This window comes from Peromyscus maniculatus, chromosome 21, assembly GCF_049852395.1.
Source record: "Peromyscus maniculatus bairdii isolate BWxNUB_F1_BW_parent chromosome 21, HU_Pman_BW_mat_3.1, whole genome shotgun sequence".
Lineage (NCBI taxonomy): Eukaryota > Metazoa > Chordata > Mammalia > Rodentia > Cricetidae > Peromyscus > Peromyscus maniculatus.
Window position 1 is genome coordinate 61,580,023 of NC_134872.1, and position 20,219 is coordinate 61,600,241.

Here is a 20,219-nt window from a genome sequence, read left to right on the forward strand (position 1 = left end):
AGATTAAAGGTATGAGTCACCATACCTGGCTGTTTCCAGTATGGCTTTGAACTCACAGAGATCCAAACAGATCCCTGCCTCTGGAATGCTAGGATTAAAGGCATGTGCTACCACTGCCTAACCCCTATGTTTAATATTATGGCTGTTCTGTTCTCTGACCACCAGATAAGTTTACTGGGGTGCACAATATATTAACCACAATTGTATATATTTATTTTCTGCTAATTCAACATAGAATTTTCTTATATCATGGGTCAGAACGAATATGGGATACAGTTAGTATGTAGATGAGAAACCCCTCATACCTCTCTGTGTCTGGTACAGATTTAATATTTGGAAGAAGAATTAATTTTTCTTTTAAAAACTTCTTGAAATTTGAGTTTCAGACCATTTTCTTTTATTTAACTTATTTATTTTCACCTTTGTAGTGCTTTTGTGCCACTGAATCTTCCTAGCAACAAAAATTCTACAGAGTGGGAAAAGGTGAAGTTCCTGTTTGAAGAACTTGGAAGTAGTCGTAAGTATTGAAAACATTTTTTACAAGCAACTCTTATTTTGTGTTGTTTGGGAACTTATGAAAATTAGCAAGTTTTTCTTTTCCTAAGTATCTAACTCCACCATTCTTTCCTTCAGTGAGGAGGTTTACATCATTCAGGCTGCCTTCCAGCTAGTGTATCGGTAGCTTCCTCACTTCTGCATGAAGCTGCCATGTTATAAAGAAACTTAATGTACAAAGTATTTCAATGGGATCATTATTTTAACGTGATCTTTAATTCTTTTATATAACGTAAAATAGTATGTTAAAGAAATGTGCTGGGCATATTGATTTTTATTTTAAATTTTTGATAGAATATTCTTTGATGCTACTAAAGATGGAGTAATATTTCAGTGAGAATGTAAATTTTGTGTTTCATGTGAATTAAATAATGTTTTACTGTAGATTTAATGTCACCAAAACATGTCAGGATTGCTTTTCTTGAAATTCTAACAAAACAAAGCCTAGGTCATACTGCTTAGGTTAATAATTAAAGATTTCTTTAAAATTGTTTTAGTTGTATGCATATGAGGAGAGGGCATGGGTATATGCACATGGATGTGGGGAAGGACAGAGGTGTTGGATGCCCCGAATCTGCTGTTACAGGTGGTTGTGTGCCCATACCCCCACCCCTGTGTGGGTGCTGGGAACTGAACGCCAGTCCTCAGCAAGAGCTGTAAGAGCTAGGAACTGCTGAGACATCTCGCCAGCCTATGAGCTAGGATTCTTAAAGGGAAGAAATAGGCAAGTTCAGCTGGTTGCATTTACAAAGTTCCTTAGTTTTTAAAAAGTAGGTCAGGTAAAAGAGTTAAAATATTACTCAAAACTTTATGTGTGTTTGAACATAGCCCCGAATTCCAAACACATGTAGACCCCTAACTTTGATACACACTGTACCAAAGTGTTCTTACTTTGTATTTGCTCTCTCACAGCCCTGTACATCCTTTGATCAGCCTCCTTGTTTTTACCCAGAGGGCACATTATCTAATGATTATGTTGTGCCGTGGAATCTGCCATGCAGCTCTTAATTTTCTCCTCTTTCTCTTGCTACTTCATCTTATCCACCACAGTCCTTAGTGTCCCCTGGCAGCAGCAAGAGTCAGGACTGCAGGGCGGAGACATCTGCAGTCACTGTGGGATCGGTACAGCTGCAGTGACTGCAGGGCTGTGTCCTTGACCTCACTGCTGCAATGACTGCAGGGCTGTGGCCTTGACCCCACTGCTGCAGTGACTGCAGGGCTGTGACCTTGACCTCACTGCTGCAGTCACTGCAGGGCTGTGGCCTTGACCCAATGCTGCAGTCACTGCAGGGCTGTGACTTTGACCCCACTGCTGCAGTGACCCCTGCTTTTCCTACTGCTCACTTCTTTGCAGTTTTGGATTCCTTTCCTGCCCCCAGCATCAGTGCTTAGATGGCAGCGTTACTGATTTTTGTCATTCTCTTGAAATTCTGTCTCTCTTTAGTCCCGGTTTTATTTTGTATTAAGTCTAAAATGACACATTTTACATAATCTAGATATAGTATCTTTTGAAGTCTAGTTGAGTTCTACAGCTGTATTTTTGTGTGTGGGTGTGTGTGGGGGGGATATTTTGCATGTCTGTGTGTCTGTGCACCACATACATGTCTGGTAGCATGGAGGCCATAGAGCAAATCTTTCCTCCTGGAATTGGCGTTACATATGCTTGTGAGCTACTGTGTGGGTGCTGGGGATCGAACCCTGGTCCTCAGGAGGAATAAAAATGCTCTTAACTGCTGAGCCATTTCTTCAGTTTCTACTCAAGAGTTCCTCATTTCTAGTCTCATTTTTCCACCATCCCACTGCCCATATGTGTTATACATAAGTACATTTAACTGTTTCAAAATATGTACTTAGTGTGTTCTGAAACAAACATGTTATTCACATGCATATTCATATTATGTAAATGTGTGTGTGCATATCTGAGTTCAGTCAAGGTGTAGAACAAGTCAACACTAAAAATTTGCTTAGTGTACTATTCAGTTACTATCACCTCCCATGTTATATAAACTATATGTTACTTTACCTGCTTAAAAGTATTATCAATATATTGTGATTTTCATAGATATCTGGCTTCTTTCACCAGTGTTTTAAAATTAGTTTGTGTAAGTAATTGGTTCTTTTTTTGTAGCAAAGTAATAGATTGCATAAATATACTATAACTCCTCAGTTAATAGAATCTGTTTATGTCCATGCCCAGGTAATTGATACTATTTTATCAAGGAAATATCTTCAGCATCTTCAACAAGCTTAGTTATCCTTTACCCAAAATTGAATGATTCTTTTTCTTTTTAAAATAATTATTTGTGTGTGTGTGTGTGTGTGTGTGTGTGTGTGTGTGTGTGTGTGTGTGTGAATGATGTGTGGGGGTGTGTACAGATACCATGGCACAAGTGTGGAGGTCAGAGGACAACTTTACAGAATTTTCCCTTTTACTTTTATGAGGGCCCTGGGGATTGAACTCAGGTCATCAGGTTTGTGTGCCAAGTTCTTTAACATCCTGGGCCATCTCTCTGGCTTAAATATATAGGAATAATTCTTAACAATTAACTGAATTCTTTGGGTCAAGCATTTTGATTATTTAGTAATACTAATTTTTTGCTAGTCTAAATATGTTAGTGTAATACTTCATTTTATCAATTCTAGGTTGTATTTTTTCATGTTGTTTGTGTGTATGGTAAATGCACCTGTGTGGGGGACTGGGGCACTTGCTCATGTGTGTGCATGTGGAGGCCAGCGGTTGACAGCAGATGTTTCCCTAACTTGTTCTCCTCATTGTTTGAGATACAAACCTGGAGCACACTAGTTCAGCTAGACTGCCTGGCCATCAAGCCCCTGTGATCTGCCGGTCTCCTCTGCCTAGCTAGGGCTTAGGGTGGCATACCACCACATCCACCTTTTACATGAGTGCAGGAGATCCAAGTGTAGCTGGAGTTTTCTCCAGTCCTGCCTGGCCCACGGTCAGGACAAATCTATCTCACTCGCCAGTCCCGCAGCCACTCAGACCCAACCAAGTAAACACACAGAGACTTATATTGCTTACAAACTGTATGGCTGTGGCAGGCTTCTAGCTAGCTGTTCTTATATCTTAAATTAACCTATTTCTATTAATCTATAAGTTGCCATGTAGCTCGTGGCTTACCGGTATCTTAACATCTGCTTCTCAGCAGCGTCTCTCTGCCTCAGCCTTCCACTTACCAGAATTCTCCTCTCTCCTTGTCCCGCCTATACTTCCTGCCTGGCTACTGTCCAATCAGCTTTATTTATCAATCAGTCATCCACAGCATCCAAGTTCAGGTCCTTATGTTTACACACTGGATACTTTACCCCCTAAGCCATAACCTCAGACTGTTGTTGACATGTTTTGATCTCAGATTTTAGTGTGCATCTTAGAAGTAATGGCTCCTTAAAATAGCTGTGAGCTGGGTGCCAGACCTACCTTAGTATTATAAACATTTTCTGTTGTTTCTTCTGTGACAGTCAAAAAAAGTTGACATATCTTTGATTTGATAAAATAAAGTTTTTAAAAGATTTATTTGCTTGTGTGTGTGTGTGTGTGTGTGTGTGTGTGTGTGTGTGTGTGTGTGAGAGAGAGAGAGAGAGAGAGAGAGAGAGAGAGAGAGAGAGAGAGAGAGAGAGAGAGAGAATTTATGTGTGTCGGCCATATCTGTGCCAGTACCATGTGTGAGAAGGTACCTAGGGTAGCCAGGGAAGAAGTCAGTTCCTGGAGCTGGAGTTTCAGGCGGTTGTAAGCCACTTGATGTAGGTGGTGGGAACCAAACTAGGCCCTCTGGATGCCAGCATGCTCTTAGCTCCGACCCTGAAATGCAGTTTAAAAAAACTAAAGCGTAAGGATTTGCCCTGACTCATGGAATTTGTTAAATGTTCTTTTTATGTGTTAAATAAAACTAAGATGAGTTAAAAGATACATCATTTTAGTTCATTAACCTTCATAAACATGTTACTGTTTAAAATCATATTAATAAAAACATTGTAGTTGGTTTCACAAGACCTGCTTTTAAGCCAGATAAATCTAAACTAAATAGAACCCATATTAATAATGTGGAAAAGTTATTTTTCTCAGTTAATAATAGCTATGTTTTCATAGTATTTCTCTATGTGACCTGATACAGTTTTGTTCTGCTGACCTTCCTAACTTGTTAACATAGCATTCCTAATTTCATTTGGTTGGTAGGATTTTTGTTGCTGTTGTTGTTTGGAATATTTGGTTATTGTCACTTGCTGATTTTTTGATATAGACTCTGTTCTAGTTTGATTTTTATTGCTATGATAAAAACCATGGCCAAAAGCAACTATGGTGGAAAGGGTTGATTTCATTTTCCAGCTTGTAGGCCATCATCTAGGAAAGTCAAGGCAGGAAGTAGAACAGAAACCATGGAGGATCGCTGCTTACTGGCTTGTTTACCATGGCTTACTCAGTCTGCTTCACCCAGGATCACCTGCCCAGGGGTGCCATCAGTCACAGTAGCCAGGGCCCTCTAACATCAATCCTTATTGAAGAAAATGCAAAATGCCCTACAGACTTGCCTACAGGGCAGGCTGGTAGAGGCATTTTCTCAGTTGAGGTTCTTTCTTCCCAGATAGCTCTAGCTTGAGTGAAGCTGACAAAAGAACCAATTGGCACATGCTCTCACCTCCCCATGTAACCCAGAATGGCCTCCAGCTCTCCATTCCATGCTTCTCCCCAGTACTGAGGATATAGGTGCGCACCACCACCTCCAGATAGTACAGATACTGTTCCCAATTTTCATGTCAAATTTCAATATAGTTTTGGCTCGCGTTTGCTTTGCTTTTCCTGCCTAGTAGGCAAGTTGATCCTCTCAAGTTAAAAAGTGAAATATGCTTTGTGTTATTTCTCTGTCCTTCCTTCCTCTCCCTCTGTGTTACTCTCCTTCCCCCTCCCCAGTTAGAGGGCCACCCCTACACCTAAGGCTCAGAAACATCACTGAAGAAGGATGGAAAGTTTATAAGAGCCCGAGGACCAGACAACTTGCTGTAGACATGACAGGGATGCTGCATACATGAACTCTCAACAATATGGTTGCCAAAACAAAACCTACACAGTGACGACACCTGTTGATGTGACATTTGGGGAGTTTCACAAGGCCCACCCCTAGAGGAAAAGCTAGGTAATGAGTGGCTGCGGAGAGAAGAAGAATCATTCTCCAGGAATGAGCCCCCTACTAGGTAATCCAGTTCCAAGAGGTCATCCCTAAATCCATGTACATAAGGGCCACACTAAATGAACTTAGTAGCCCATATATGTGTAAGGATAGAAGGGACCAGAACTTGGGCGGGCTTTGAGGCTGGCGCCATGCCCAGAATTGGAGGGACAGATGGAAATGACTTAAGTACAGTACTCATATGAAACTCTCAAACAGTAATAAATAAAATTAAAAAATCTTGAAAAAGGTGAAATAAACTCTAAAGATTTTAGACTACACATAAAACAATATTTTCAAATTAAGGAAAAATTAACCCATATTATCAAGACTAAGGGAAGGCAGGAAAAAGGAGAAGGGCAGGGTGCTCCTATGTAGTTTTCCGACGAAGTCCGGGCATGGGCTGGGGAGATGATACCCCAATGGGCAAAGTGCTTACTGTGCACCATGAGGACCTGAGCATGGCCCCTACCACCAGCATGAGAGGTCTGTAACCTCACCACAAATAGCTGGAGACAGGTGGAGGAGCCCCCAAGCTTGCTGGCTAGTAGGTCTAGATGAATCAGTGAGCTTGAGATTCGATGAAAGACCAAAGGAGAGCAGCAGAGGAAGACACACACAGTGCTGATATTACAACTCCACCTTCACACACACATGTTCACACATGCACATATACTCCACACACCCCAGCACACACATGTGGGTACAAACGAAAAGAAACAGGCAATGTTTTTGTTATCTTTTTATGCATCTGATTTCTTTTTAAGTCCAACAATTAAACTGACTTTTATTCCTAATTTTAAAAGGTGAAGGAAAGGCAATCTTAGCTGATCTAAAGGGTTGTGTGAAGATCAATTTATAAAGAACTCTTTAGAAATTCCTCTCTCTCTTTGTTGTTGTTCTGGTTTTTTTTTTTTTTTTTTTTTTTTTTTTGAGACAGGGTTTTTCTGTGTGTTTTGGTGCCTGACCTGGGTCTCGCTCTGTAGGCCAGGCTGGCCTCGAACTCACAGAGATCTGCCTGGCTCTGCCTCCCAAGTGCTGGGATTAAAGGCGTTCGGCAGCGCTGCTGCTGCCGCCGCCGCCGCCGCCGCCGCCGCCACCACCTGGCTTTCCTCTTTTGAAATGGATTAGCACTTGAAGGACACAGTAATATATATATATATATATATATATATTCTATTCCTTCCTAATGCCTAAAGGAGCCTGACTTCTGTGTTTTATATTGCTATAATGAATATAAACATTGCAGTAGTAAAAATGTCCGTTAACAGGGGTTGTTCCTCTTCCACAGATGGCTTAGCTGCGCTGTCGTTTTCCATTAGCTCCCTGACCTTGATCGGAATGCTGGCAGCCATCACGTACACAGTAAGTGCAATGGGACTGTCTGAACTCCTTACAGCATCACCTGTGCAGCCCTTTTGTACTTCAGTCATCTCTTCCCATCCTGTCCTCTTCAACTTCTCGGTGCTCTCGATTTCCATACTTGAGAGGATGATCAGTTTTCAGTGGTCACAGTCATCTGTTTGCAAAATTAATCCTGAGAAAGGAATCTTATAACCTGTAATTGCAACTAGTTCTATGCTGCACAGTAGTGGAGTTAGAGTTGGTATGTGCTGGATCCCTGAACCACAGGCCCGTATGTTACTAGCTCACAGACTGGATCTGTCTGGGTGTGTACTTTCACAATCAGACGCTGACTCACCTCTAGTTTGTAGAGCCTGGTGCTGGATTTTCTAACTTTCTGATTTTGTTCAAGTTTTTCCGGAAATAGCAAGGCATGGTAAATGACTGCTACATACGCAGACTGCTCTTTGGTTTGGTCAAATTAAAAAGAAAAGGGCCATAGTCAATGCTCTTTCTTACCCCTTCCCCACTGAACTGTATAAGCAACATTTAACTCACCGGTAAGCTTTTGAGATTAATGCAGTTATGCATAGAGCGTTCTTCATTCTTGTAAAGATGGGAAATACTGTTCTTTTGGAAACATTTTTGGATGTTTTTCTTTAGGCATAGAAGAAATGGGCTGTTGCTCTAGTAGCAGAATTAAGTTATGCTACATGATCATTCATGTTTTACATAATTAAAAGACCTTGGGCTGGCAAGATTGCTTAGGGTAAAGGTATCCGCCACCAAGACTAACATTCTGAGTTTGATTTCTGGAACATGTATGATGGAGAGAACCAACTCTCACTAATTATCCACTAACATGTCCAAATACACAAACACAAATAAATAAATGTATTAAGATATTTTAAAAAGTAGCCTAACAAACATACATTTTAATATCTTGAGGTGCTTATGTAGGTAGTTTTATTACTCCTTTTCAATTTTCTATGTTTTAATGTATTATAGATAAGGAGTTTACCATCTGCTAGTAGTAGGTAGTTATCTGTCTGCTTCACAGAGTATGTCTACAGCATGGTAGTTATTGTCTTTTATAAAGGAATCACATGTTGTAAATTGATCAGCAGTTAGACCTGGGGCTCCAGTCACTGTTGTGGCTGGTCTGTCATACTGATGATGAGTTTGTGTCTTAAGTTTCTTGAGTCTGTGTCGTCTAGATTAGATGGGAATAGAAAAGGTTTCTCAGGTGTTTGTGAAGTTCAAGAGGTATTGTTGATAGAAGTGCTTTGGTAATGACAAGGAAATGAGATAAATAGTGGATGAAAGATGAGTCATGGATAAAAGCAAGGATAAAAGAGAAAACATGTAATGCCATTGCCCAGAACTATGAAACACCTTGCTCAGAGTCTGCTACAGTTTTGTGGATTCTGAAGAGATGCAAGATTTCTGAGTCCGAGACAAAAGACTTTGGTAATCCATCAGCAGCAGTCCATGACTTGATGTTGTCTTGTTCAGGTTTCCTGGGTTTTGGTTTCCACCAGCAAGTGTGAGTAGAATTAAAGGAAGCGTGAGGTGAGGTGCATTGCAGAAAAGGAGTTCTGGCTGAGGGAAGCTGAACCATTTATGTGGACAGTAAACATGGCTGCCCCTTGCTCCAAAGGAACACGCTGCCTGTATCTGCCAAGGCTGTTTGCTCCACAGATGTCCTTAAAATGAGACTCCTGGGGCGTGCGTGGAAGGGAGGGGTCAGGTGGTACCTGACTTCCATTTTGTGAGTGAGGAGGAAAATGAGTGAAGTCACTAAGGCCATTTGAAAGACAGCCAGCCGCCTGCAGCAACGGTGTTAGGATGTAGAGAAATATGTGTTTTTAGTTAATTAACTAACTTTATTTTGTGCATGGGTGTTTTGCCTGCATGTATGTGCACCACTTGTTTGCCGGTGCCTGCAGATGCCAGAAGAAGGAACCAGATCTGGAACTGGAGTTGTACATAATTATGAGCTGCCATGTAGGTGCTGGGATTTGGACTGGGTCCTCTGCAAGAGCAGCCAGTGCTCTTTACTACTGAGCCATCTCTACAGCCCAGAGAGAAATATGTTTAATGTTTTGTGTTGTTCAAATTGAAACTTTGAAATTTTTCACTTAATCATTTAAACAGAATGATTATGTTGAATTGAGATATTCTCAAAACACTTTTTCTCAAATACGGAAAAGTGACCTTAAAGGTAGTGATAAAATAAATGGAGGAACTTATCCTAGGATTGGAACCAAAGGCACAGAGGCGTCGCTGAATAGGAAGGAAGGATTGCTGAGTCCCAAGGCCAAGGAAGAGGATTCTGGGAGTAGCGTGGGGTTCAGACTACCTCGGAGTGACAGCTTTTCTTTAAGCTGAACGTACAGTAAAATGGAGGTTCTTACTGTGGATCTCACATTCAAGAATCTCCTAGCCTACTTTATCATCTCAGTTTCTTTATGATCGAGGTGGAGTAATATTTCAGAAATTCTGTGTGGTAGTTTAACTAAACAACGTAGTAAGTCTTAGAATATGCTGACCACCTGGGAAATAGTTGTTGTTAACTTTGCTAAATATTTAGTTTTATATAAACCAACCTGCAATTTCTGCTTCTTTCTTCTCTGTGTGACAGTAAAAACATGCACAAAGCAATTATATCATGAAGAGTGAGGAAATGAATTATTCAAAGATGTGCAAGTCAGAGATGTATTCATAATTGATGGTTAGCTGGAATTGGGAGGATGTGGAAAGGGAATAAATATCATTTAAATAGCACCGAAACTATGCTTGAAGCACAGTGAGAGAATATTGCACACCTAACCCAGGGCTTGGCTCATTTTATTACTGATATTGACCGTGGAAGGAGGGAGAGTGTGTGTAGCTGGGTTAGTTTGTATGGGTGTTACGTGACAGCTGCTGGCTGATCACGTGCTGCCCTGGTAGAAATGGGCCAGTAATCTTAACTTTATTAACATCTAATCAGAAAGCAACACCAATTCCTTTTAAAATTAATTTTAAAAAAACCAACTATTTGTAGATGGGTGTCTTTAGTGTAAATATGTAATTAATGTACTAGTTATTGTATTTTTACAGTTGAGCTACAGAATTTTCCCACCTCATTATGGAAAGGCCTGATTGGTCTTTTGTGACGTATAGTGTGAAGGAAGGCATGGTAGATATTCATAAAGGTGGAAGGGATTTAATTTTAACTCAAGTATCAAAGTGGGAAATTAAGATGTAGAGTACTTTGACCCTGAATATAAAGTCAACTAAATGGAAAATTATGTCTGTTCCAGAATTTATAGCTAATTGTTAATATTGAATTTACAGTCATTTTATACCAACCAAGTGTGGATTTCATATAAATATGAATTTCCTATATATTATATATTTAATGTAGTTTAGAGACTTGACGATTATTTAAATTTTACTTAGCTTCTGACATTGTACTGTATCTTGAGGATTAACTATGTAATCATTTAGTTTTAGGAGAATGACGTACTATTTTTAATCTACTTATTATTTTAAGCTTAAGTTGAAAAGGGATCTGATACCACTCAGATTTAACAAATGAAACCTCTGGGGATAAATATCTATGTAGATATTGTAAATTTTCTTGGTGCCACCAAGTGGGGAAATGTTGAATGAAGATATTTCCATACAAATTATGGCCAGTGGTGTGTGTAGACAAGATTGCTAACTGCATACTCTTCAGCGAGATTGAAGAATGTCCTCTAAGGTGCTCATAACTAATAAGCATATGTTATCCTACTCTATGTATATTTACTAGAGATTGGTTCTTAGTGGTATGTGTAGTAGCAAGTGTAATACAATATTTCCCTAATGCTGTTGAGAACTAATAACATGACTGTTTTGGAATAGTCAGCTCTCAGGTTTGGGATCTACGCTGAAGCTGCTAAGGTGCCATTCTGTGAATTCGTATTATTTTGTTGCTTTTTTGTCTCACCATTCTAAAGGAGAAATATATACCTCTCTGTGCCTCAGTAGGAGAATGCAGAACAGCTTCTAACTGAGGCTCTCCCCTTCTAAGAACACAGGACACCTCACCGATGCTCTGCCGAAAGCTGTACTGTTGTGTTTGTTCTAGTGAATGAATGTTCGTTTGCTCTGTGCTGCTTTCTTCTCCTCCGGTCTGTGTGGACTCCTTCTGTGTCATCCCTGAGACTATCATAGACATGCAGGTGGCAGCTAAACTCAGTAGTGTATATCAGCGATGCAGGTCACTCGGGGAAGGTGACCACCCCTAAGGAGGACTGGGTTTGCGATGTCCTAGGGAGTGCTGTGTCACGACTTGTGTCCCAGCAGCAGGTGTAAGACCGTCAGTGTGAGGACAGAGTCAGACTTGACTGACGGCAAATGTGAGACCCGCGTGTGTCCTTCCTTATGAGGAAGGCCTGAGGAACAACACTGTGACATTAAATTATGGGTTTACAGTGCATGAAGAGTGTTTGTTTATTCTATGTGTGTGTGTTGTTGAACCTTAGCAAAAATCCAGGAGTTTTGATTTGGAAACATTATTCTAAATAAGGGAGTAACATATAAACGTTTCCATTCTAAGCTGAGCAGTGAAATAAGATGGGAGAAATGTTTGAACTTTATATATAATGTTTTTGAACACTTTAGTCGTTGATTTATTCTTGGAAGCAAAACAAAACAACAAAAATTGGAGGCAATTAGGGCTAACCTAGAGGCATTTTAAACTCAAATCTTGTTAGACTTGTCAATTTCCTAGAAATCCACTGGAGGGCAGTAGTAAGCAATAAAAATGCTTTTGTACATTTCCCCTCTGAAGTATGAAGATAAATTCAAAAGATTATTTAGAAACCTTAATAGTTTAAAATGTTTATTTCAAGTTTACTAAAATCTAAACATTCTAGTTAAATTTTTGATAATCATTGAAACTTAAATGTGCAATTCAGAAGCAGGCCGAAGCTGGGTAGCCACGCCAGCGGTTACTCTTGTCTTTGCTCCCTTCAGTGAGACTTCAAAGAGAGGTGGAGTGCCCTGTGTCCTCTTAAAACAGGTTGTCACCGCAGGAGTATTTTTATTTTCTAAAGTACTTTACCCGACACTACTGAGTCGTTCACATCAGCTCTTCTAGTAAGTACATCAGTGTGTGTAGGAAAATAACTGCATTAAGCGGTCTCTTCTTAAAGGTTTTTAATCAAGTACGATCTTCATAGGCAAATTATTTTATCAGCTTGGTAAATGTTTTAGAATAAAGACAGGAGGGGAAAGAATTGCGAGCTCATCTGAACATGTCAAATAGTCTCTGCTCCTGTTACTCAGCTCTAGCTTAGAAATCTGATTAGCCACGTTTGGCAGACCAATGATGTTAACTACACATTGTTATTTATTATAAGCAAGGCACATGTGCAAATCAGGCCAAGTTCCTCAGTCGTGGTGTAATTAAGCTGACTTGAAATGCACTGAAATTTTCTAACGAGGCAGGGTAGTAATGTCATTCCAGGGAGGGCTCTGCATGTGTTAGCTCAGTAGAATTGGAAGTGGGTCACTAGAGTGTTTTGACAGTGCTGAACGATTCGGGGAGAGATCAGGTTAATAAGATGATAGAAATTCAAGATTACTACAAGAATCATGTTTAAAAAGTAATAAAACTCCTTTTTAATGCAATCTTAAGTGAGATTTGGAGAATATGTATCTTTATGTTAAAAATGGATGGATGAGGAGAACCACTCTGGCTTTCTTTCCCTATTTTCTGTTTTGACCCTGGAAGCACTTTCCCAGAATCCTCTCCTGTGAGAAGATTTTGAATGATATCCTTGTGAGTCCTGGAGACTCTTAAAGGTTATTAATTAGAACACAGTCTGGTGTGGGTGGAGCGCGATCACTTTGAAGCGGTATAGAAGATGGGCTTGAACTAGGTCAGACCAGCAGAACAGTCAGGCAGAGGTGCACATCCTGGGCTTTGATGGCAGACCGTGAATTGGGAGCATGTTGTAAATAATGACTAAAACAATAAACTCCTAGTGAAACAGTACTGGAGTTAACATGTTAAAGAATTCACAGCTGTTCAGCACTGGATGAGCAACTCAGTTCATGCCCCTTCCTCACTACAGGGGAGAATGAGTAAGGTACTGTGGTTGTGTGCTTAGAAGAAATATGAAAAAGATTTTAGATGACAAGTTTGCCTCTGGTTCAGAGTCTGTTGGTGCAACCACAAGGTAATGGTTGTCAATGTTTCTTAAGTACTTAATGTGTCTGCATGGTGACCACATAGAGAATGAAACAAAGAAAAAAGGAAAGAAAAGGAACAGGACTGCTTTTAGGTATGGTGGAGGGAAGGTTCACTGTAGACACGTGAGAGAGCACAGCAGCAGAGGGACCTCTGGGAGAGTCCAGAGTGGACATGACCCTGAGCTGGGCTGTGTGAGGAGGGGGGAGGGGAAGGAAGAGGGCAGTGGGGAACCAGGGGCAGCAGCCAGGAGGCCCAGAGGTACAAGGTGAGTGGGGAACCAAAATGGTTGGATTTGGATTATATAGGGAAGAGCAGCCCAGCCTCCCGAGCTGGAGAGTTTTAGGGTAGGGGATCTGGGTGTGCCATCGAGGAGGAACCTGTAACAGGCGGGGACCCCAAAGGATGCAGGGAGAACCTAGTGACCAGGTTTGCTTTGATGTGTTAAGTAGGCACCTCAGCCATTTGTCCAAGTTTGAAACCTAACATATATAGCAAATGCCATTGAGTTTTGTGTTGATGGGTGTAATAAAAAATATCATTTGGGAATGAAATATGGAACTGAGTGGTATGTTATTTTTAATGTTGGAAATTAATTGTTGAAATGTATTTGAAGATTAGTAAAAAGTTTGGTTATTTGTACATAGAATATTAAGTTGTATATAAATAATTAGTCTATTCATCAATTATCAGGGATATATTCTAAAGTTTACTTTATGTAATTAGAATAAATTATTTTTATACTAATAAAAATTTATACTAGTAAAAATAATTTTGTCGGCTTTTGTATTAACTCATACTGTGTTAACATGATTAGTCTGAAGTTGTAACTTATCACTCTGATAAAGTCTGACTAAATCGTTTTAGAAGCATAACTGCATAGGGTAACTGGAGGAAATAAAAGAATTCTGAGCTGATGAGTGTGATCGAGGCTGTATGGACATGTTGCTTTGTGGCCAACGTTACTTGTTCACTCCTGCTCACTTTCAAGTTACTACTCTGAAGGACATCGTTTTTGAACCTGAAAATGGCGTATCACATGTTTTGAGTAGCTTTATTAAAACATGTTCATGTTGTTCCTTTCAGGCGTATGGCATGTCAGCCTTACCTTTAAACCTGATAAAAGGCACTAGAAATGCTGCTTATGAACGCCTGGAAAACACTGAAGACATCGAGGAGGTGGAGCAGCACATTCAAGCCATTCGGTCAAAAGTGAGTTCCTGGCTTGTCATCGGAAGCACAGAGTTACCCTGTCTTTGCGATCCTTCATGAGGAGTTTGCCATTGACAAGCCCAGAATTCTGTTTGAATTCTGCGCAACAAAACCTTCAAGGATTATGTCCCTTTGCTATCTTTTTATTTTCTATGTAATATATAGGATACTGGCAATTTGAGGATTTGGTGTTTTAACAAATTTCTGTTGGTGTTTTAACAACTAAAAAGAGCCTGCTGCTTGCTTATGATCCAGACTTCTCCAGTTCTCAGTCACCCAGATTTTATGTGTAATGTGTTTCTTTGCCTCTCAGAGGTTCAAATTTGGGGTATTTGTTGAGCAGCTTAAGGTTACTTTTAATTTTGTGTGATGTAAATGTATTTCTAAGAACACAATAACAATTTTTCTTCTGTCCTTCAAATACCACGTACATATTTTTTTTTTTAAACAAGAAGGGCATACTTAAGTACTCATCTTAAAGGTACAGCGCATCAGGTTAGCATGCTGTGTTAGCCAAGCAACTCTTTTGTTTTCATCTGTTTATCTGGGCAGGTTGGGGGTGATGGGCACATGCCATAGCACATGTGTAGAACAGCTGTGCGAGTCAGTTATCGTTTTTTTGACCACGTGAGTTTTGGGGACTGAAGTCAGGTCGTCAGGCTTGGCAGCAAGCTTCCCTCTTCATTGAACCATCATCCTACATGTCCTGGGGCAGTTGTTGATTCAGGGATGTGAGTCTGCAGCTCTTACCTGGGAGGGTCACGACACAGAAATGAGCATGCTGTTACCTAGCTGGCTTTCTCTTTTTTCCTTGTTCATCAAGTCTGAGGACCCCAGCCCATGGGGTGGTGCTGCCTGTATTTAAGGGTAACCTTTATTTCCTCAGTTGAACCTCTCTAGAGTAGTCCTCAAAGACATCTAAAAGTGTGTCTCATCAAGACTGTACACATTTGCCTAAGTCAATAAATTCACAGTGAAATTAAACCATCAAAAGTTCAGCCCTTATAAACATGATGCCCCAAAAGATGACTTTAACCCATAACAGTCTACCTCCATCTCATACTATGAAATGCAAGTAGTCTGTTTTTAAGAGTCCCTGACACCTTAACAGTCCTAATGCTGCTGCAGTGTCTCAGTCCTGAGGAAGGAGGATGCAGTCTGTTTACTAGGAGAACTTGTAAAATAACAGTCAAGTCAGTACCAGCATACAATGGCATGGGGCAGACATTCCCATTGCAACAAGAAAGAACAGGAAGATAGCAAGGAAAGTGGGCAGACACCAACCCGAAGTTCCAGGCCTGGCATCTAGGGCTCACGGTGGCATCATCTCTTAGAATGAGCTTGGGTGGCTCTGCTCTTCCTACTCTGTTACCGGTAGCACATGTCACATGTGGGCTCTTTCGCTTTGCTTCTGCTCAGAGTCTACAGCTTTCCCCAGCAGATGGCTCACGTTTCTGGCAGCTCCAGTATCGTGGGGTTTCCATTCCAATTTAAGCTTTCCCTTCACACCTCCATGAACAGTCTGCTCAGGAGCTCTCCGCAGAAATACCAACCCTGCTACATATTGCCAGGCCTCCGTGACTTTCTGAACCTTGCTGTAAGCCTAATAATCTGCTCCTGCATCCCATGAGGTTGCAGGAGCATCGGTGTGAGTGCTACCTTCTGATGCCAGCTCAAGATATAGCCTGGTCCCCTGAACCACATATGCAGTGGCCTCTGTGTATCTATGACAACCTAGGAAAGCGCTTCCTTTGATGGCCATTTCCCGGCAGAGTGCCCTGAAGGAAGGATCTTTTCAGGCATCATCTCTCAGATGGGTTGGAAGTATTACTTCTTGGGATTCTCAATGGGCAGAGAGTTGCCTTCCAGCCCCTAGCCCACCAGCCAGTGCGAGCCTGTGATTGTTCTACAGTGGTGCTCTTCACAAACACTTACGGACGTTTGTCTGTGTCGGTCTTGGTCAACTTTGAGCTCCTTATGCTCCCTTTCTCCCCAAACTCTTCATTTTTCATGTCCTTGTGCTCCGTGTGCTCAGCATAAATCTGAGAAGACTGAGCAGTAGTATTGTCACAGCCTAAAGGATATGCTGTCTTCAGACTGTCTTCACGACACAGTGCAGTCCTTTACTTTGGAACTTAACCTTCCTGAGGTTTTCAGCTCCTGGGCAGATTGCAGCCAGATTCTTTGCCAAAATGGAACCTGAATGGGCTCTTGCTGGGTTCCTGTTGGAGGTACTGTTGCCCTCTGAAAACTCTTGAGCCCTGCTTTCACTGTCCAATGTTCTGGCCTTCAGAACTCCAACTGGAATGGCCCATTAAGATAAGCTATGAACGAGGTTGGTTGGTTTCACGCGGGCCTGGCACAACCATGAAGAGATGTTTTAACTGCGGGAGGCTCCTCTGAAAGGAGTCCAGGCACCATTTTCAGTTTGATCTTTCACATTGAGGCTGCAGTAGCATGTGCTGCTGAGCGTATGTTTTGTGCCGTAATCGGAACAGTACAGATAACCTTCTGTTCTTAGTGTCTTTGCATGTTTAAAGTAGAACCCCCAACAAATATGTGTCCTTCTAATAAAAGCAGGTGTGTTCTGCATCCTTTCCGGGTTTGTTTTTGTGGAATGCTTTTATGAGTCATGCTCACATATCTTTAGCACGTAGTAGGAATACTGCAGAAGCACACATTAGGCATCTCCTTTTCAGCACAGGCCTTGGTCGGGCTGTGCCCGATACATGGTTCTGTACATTGTTTGAGTTGTGCATTTGCCCGTGGAGTGTCCAGCCTTAGAAAAGCTGCTTGATTATTTTGTTAAGACTTTAATGATTTGAAAGGAAAAACCCTTGATTTTGTTCTATTATTTGTAGAGCAAAGACGGTCGGCCTTTGCCTGCGAGGGATAGACGTACCTTAAAGCAGTGTGAAGAAAGATTACGGACACTTAGGAAAAGAGACCGGCACTTAGAATTCATTGAAAACAGCTGGTGGACAAAATTTTGTGGTGCCCTGCGCCCCCTGAAGGTAAATGGAATTTTAAAAAACGTATTATCCTGTCAGTATTTTGCAAGCTTATGTAGTACCTCTTAGAGAGGTTGAGTCCTCCCTTGGCAGTATTCCACCACCGAAACTTAAGAGCATGGCCTCTGGAGTCGAAATAATCAAGTCTGAGTCACTGCTGTGTGATTTGGTAGTTTGAATAAGGCATGTAACCATCAGAGATCCACTCACTCCTTGTAATGTGTCATTAGGAAATTCAAATGAAAGTAAAGAGAAATAGTATAATAATCCGGAGCGTACTTTGTGGGTCAGTACTGTGCTGCACATGAAGGAGTGGGGGTACATACTAGGACTCAGGAACCCCGCCTTAAGGTGACAGCTTGCCCGTTAGATGAGCGTCGAGAAGCGTGTAAGGTGCTGCTAATGAACTGGAAACCATGACTTCCTCCCTTTCGGAATCCGTTGTTTGCCAGCCTTCCATTCTTACCACTGTGGTACCCAGTTTAATAGCTAAGGCAGTGATGGTGACTCACACTGAGAAGTCACTGACACTGTCAGCTGCAGATCCAAGCTTACCTGTTATACATCTGGGGGCTTTCAGACGTCAGAGTTTTATACACAGTAATGTGCAAGCTGGAATTTATGGTGCACAAAGCATAGATTGACTTGAAGTTAGGTGGGAAGGTAGAAAACAGGTTGGCCCAAATTTTAAGGTAAATGTTTCAGACAGGTGTGGGTGGTATCATGTTCCTCCAATCCCTATATTTGGTAGACTGGAACTGTAGGATTGTGAGTTCAGGGCCAGCCTGAGCTACTTGGTGAGACTGTCAAAGTAAAATAATGTTTCAGAGGATGCCATAAAAGATGGGTCAGTCCGGGCGGTGGTGGCACACACCTTTAATCTCAGCACTCAGGAGGCAGAGGCAGGCAGATCTCTGTGAGTTCGAGGCCAGTGTGGTCTCCAAAGTGAGTTCCAGGAAAAACACAAAGTTACACAGAGAAACCCTGTCTCGGAAGAAAAAAAAAAAAAGATGGGTCAGGCAGGTTGAATTTCGTTACTTTATTTACTACCTTAAAAGCTCCTCTTTTGACTTTTAAAAATAAGAATATATTATCCATGAAATCAGTTAATTCTTCTAGGTGGTCAGCTCTCTGACTGTCTCTTGGGATGCTTGCTTGTGTGATAATATTTTGTTTGTGCTCTAACAAATAAAGCTTACCTGGAGATCAGAGTGCAGAGCAGCCCGCCACTAGAAAGACTTACTTCTACTGAATCCTCAGACCGAAAGGGGGGCCTGAGCTCCTCTCTCCTCCTGCCTTATATTCCTCTTTCTGTCCAGTCACATGACTTCCTGTCTCCACCTCCCTAGTGCTGGGATTAAAGGCATGAGCTTCCACTGCCCAGCTGTTTCTCTGTTAGAATGGATCAATCTTGTGTAGTCCAGGGTAACCTTGAACTCCTGATCTTCCTGCTTCTTCCTCCCAATTGCTGGAATCAAAGTAGTGAGCCACCACTGCCTGGCCTTCATGGTTAACTAGTGGCTAGCTCCGCACTCTGATCTCCAGGCAAGCGTTTTTGTTTTTTTGTTGTTTTTTTAGAGCACAAACAAAATATCCCCACATGCTTGCTTGTTTGTATGATTTTGTGGTACTGTGGCTGAGATCCAGAGCCTCATGTATGGTAAGCAAGTGCTCTGCCACTGAACCATGTACTTAGCCCAGAATGAAAACTGTAGAGGACCCCACCCTGGTCCTTCTTTCCAAGGTGATTTATCTTATTGTCCCAAAAATCTTAACTTTAATACTAAATTCTTTGTAGCATCCAGTGAACAGTTATAATAAAATGTAATCTCTGTCATCATCTGCCTTCATGTAAGCATATGTTTTTTTCACTGAACATATGTTTAGAAGAATTTTAAAATCAATTTTATTAAGTGTACAGATTGATTTTTTTTTTCCAAATAAAATTATGTCGATGCATAGAACACTCACATATGTTTTTAAATCTACTTTGTCTCCTGTTCCCTGCAGCTCAGACCAGGTGTAGTGGTCTTTCACAGTTTAGTTTAAGCTTTCAAGAGAAGTGAAACACAAAAGTCCTGCTTCACCACAGCCCAGTGTTATATGTTTTTTAAGATTTATTTTTATTTATGTTATCTCTGTTTGTGTGAGCATATGCCATGGATGTACAGGCCCTCCTGGAAAGCAGAGGAGGCCTTTATGTCTCTGGGCAGGAGTTACGGGTGCCGTGAGCCACCCAGTGTGGGTGCTGGGAGTTGTCCTCTGCAAGTCCAGAAGCCACCGGTCTCTCCAGCCCCCAGCGCGGTGTTTCTGTATCCGCCATGTTGCTTCATCTTCTGTTCTTTATTCTGCTGAGTAGTAAGCTGATGTATCCATATCACAGTTGGCTTATCTTGCTTATTTCCTTTTTTGAGACTAAATCTTTGTGCAAGCATGGGCTTTCATTGATTTTTTCGTGGATAAATACCTTGCAGCAGAGATTTTCTGTCTAAAGTTTAACGTCTAACTTTGTGAGAAACTGCCCAAGTTTGTTTTTCTCCCCTCAATGGTTAGACTATTTTTTTTTTTCATTTAATAGCGAGATCTTAGTTGTTCCATATCCCTGTTCCTCTTACATAGTATTTTTGAGGGTTGCTCTACTAAGGAATGTAACAGTTCATGATTTTTTTTCCATTTATCAACTAGGTA

General features: G+C 41.2%; 1 protein-coding gene across 1 annotated transcript in view; it reads left to right on the plus strand.

The window, feature by feature from the left end:
* The window catches only part of Lmbrd1 (LMBR1 domain containing 1), an 87,104-nt gene that overhangs the window by 38,674 nt on the left and 28,211 nt on the right, over positions 1-20,219 (plus strand). The window contains exons 6-9 of the mRNA XM_042265628.2: positions 429-517; positions 7,027-7,100; positions 14,395-14,520; positions 17,382-17,534. Coding sequence (XP_042121562.1) covers positions 429-517; positions 7,027-7,100; positions 14,395-14,520; positions 17,382-17,534 — 442 coding nt within the window. The remainder of the gene's footprint in view (positions 1-428; positions 518-7,026; positions 7,101-14,394; positions 14,521-17,381; positions 17,535-20,219) is intronic.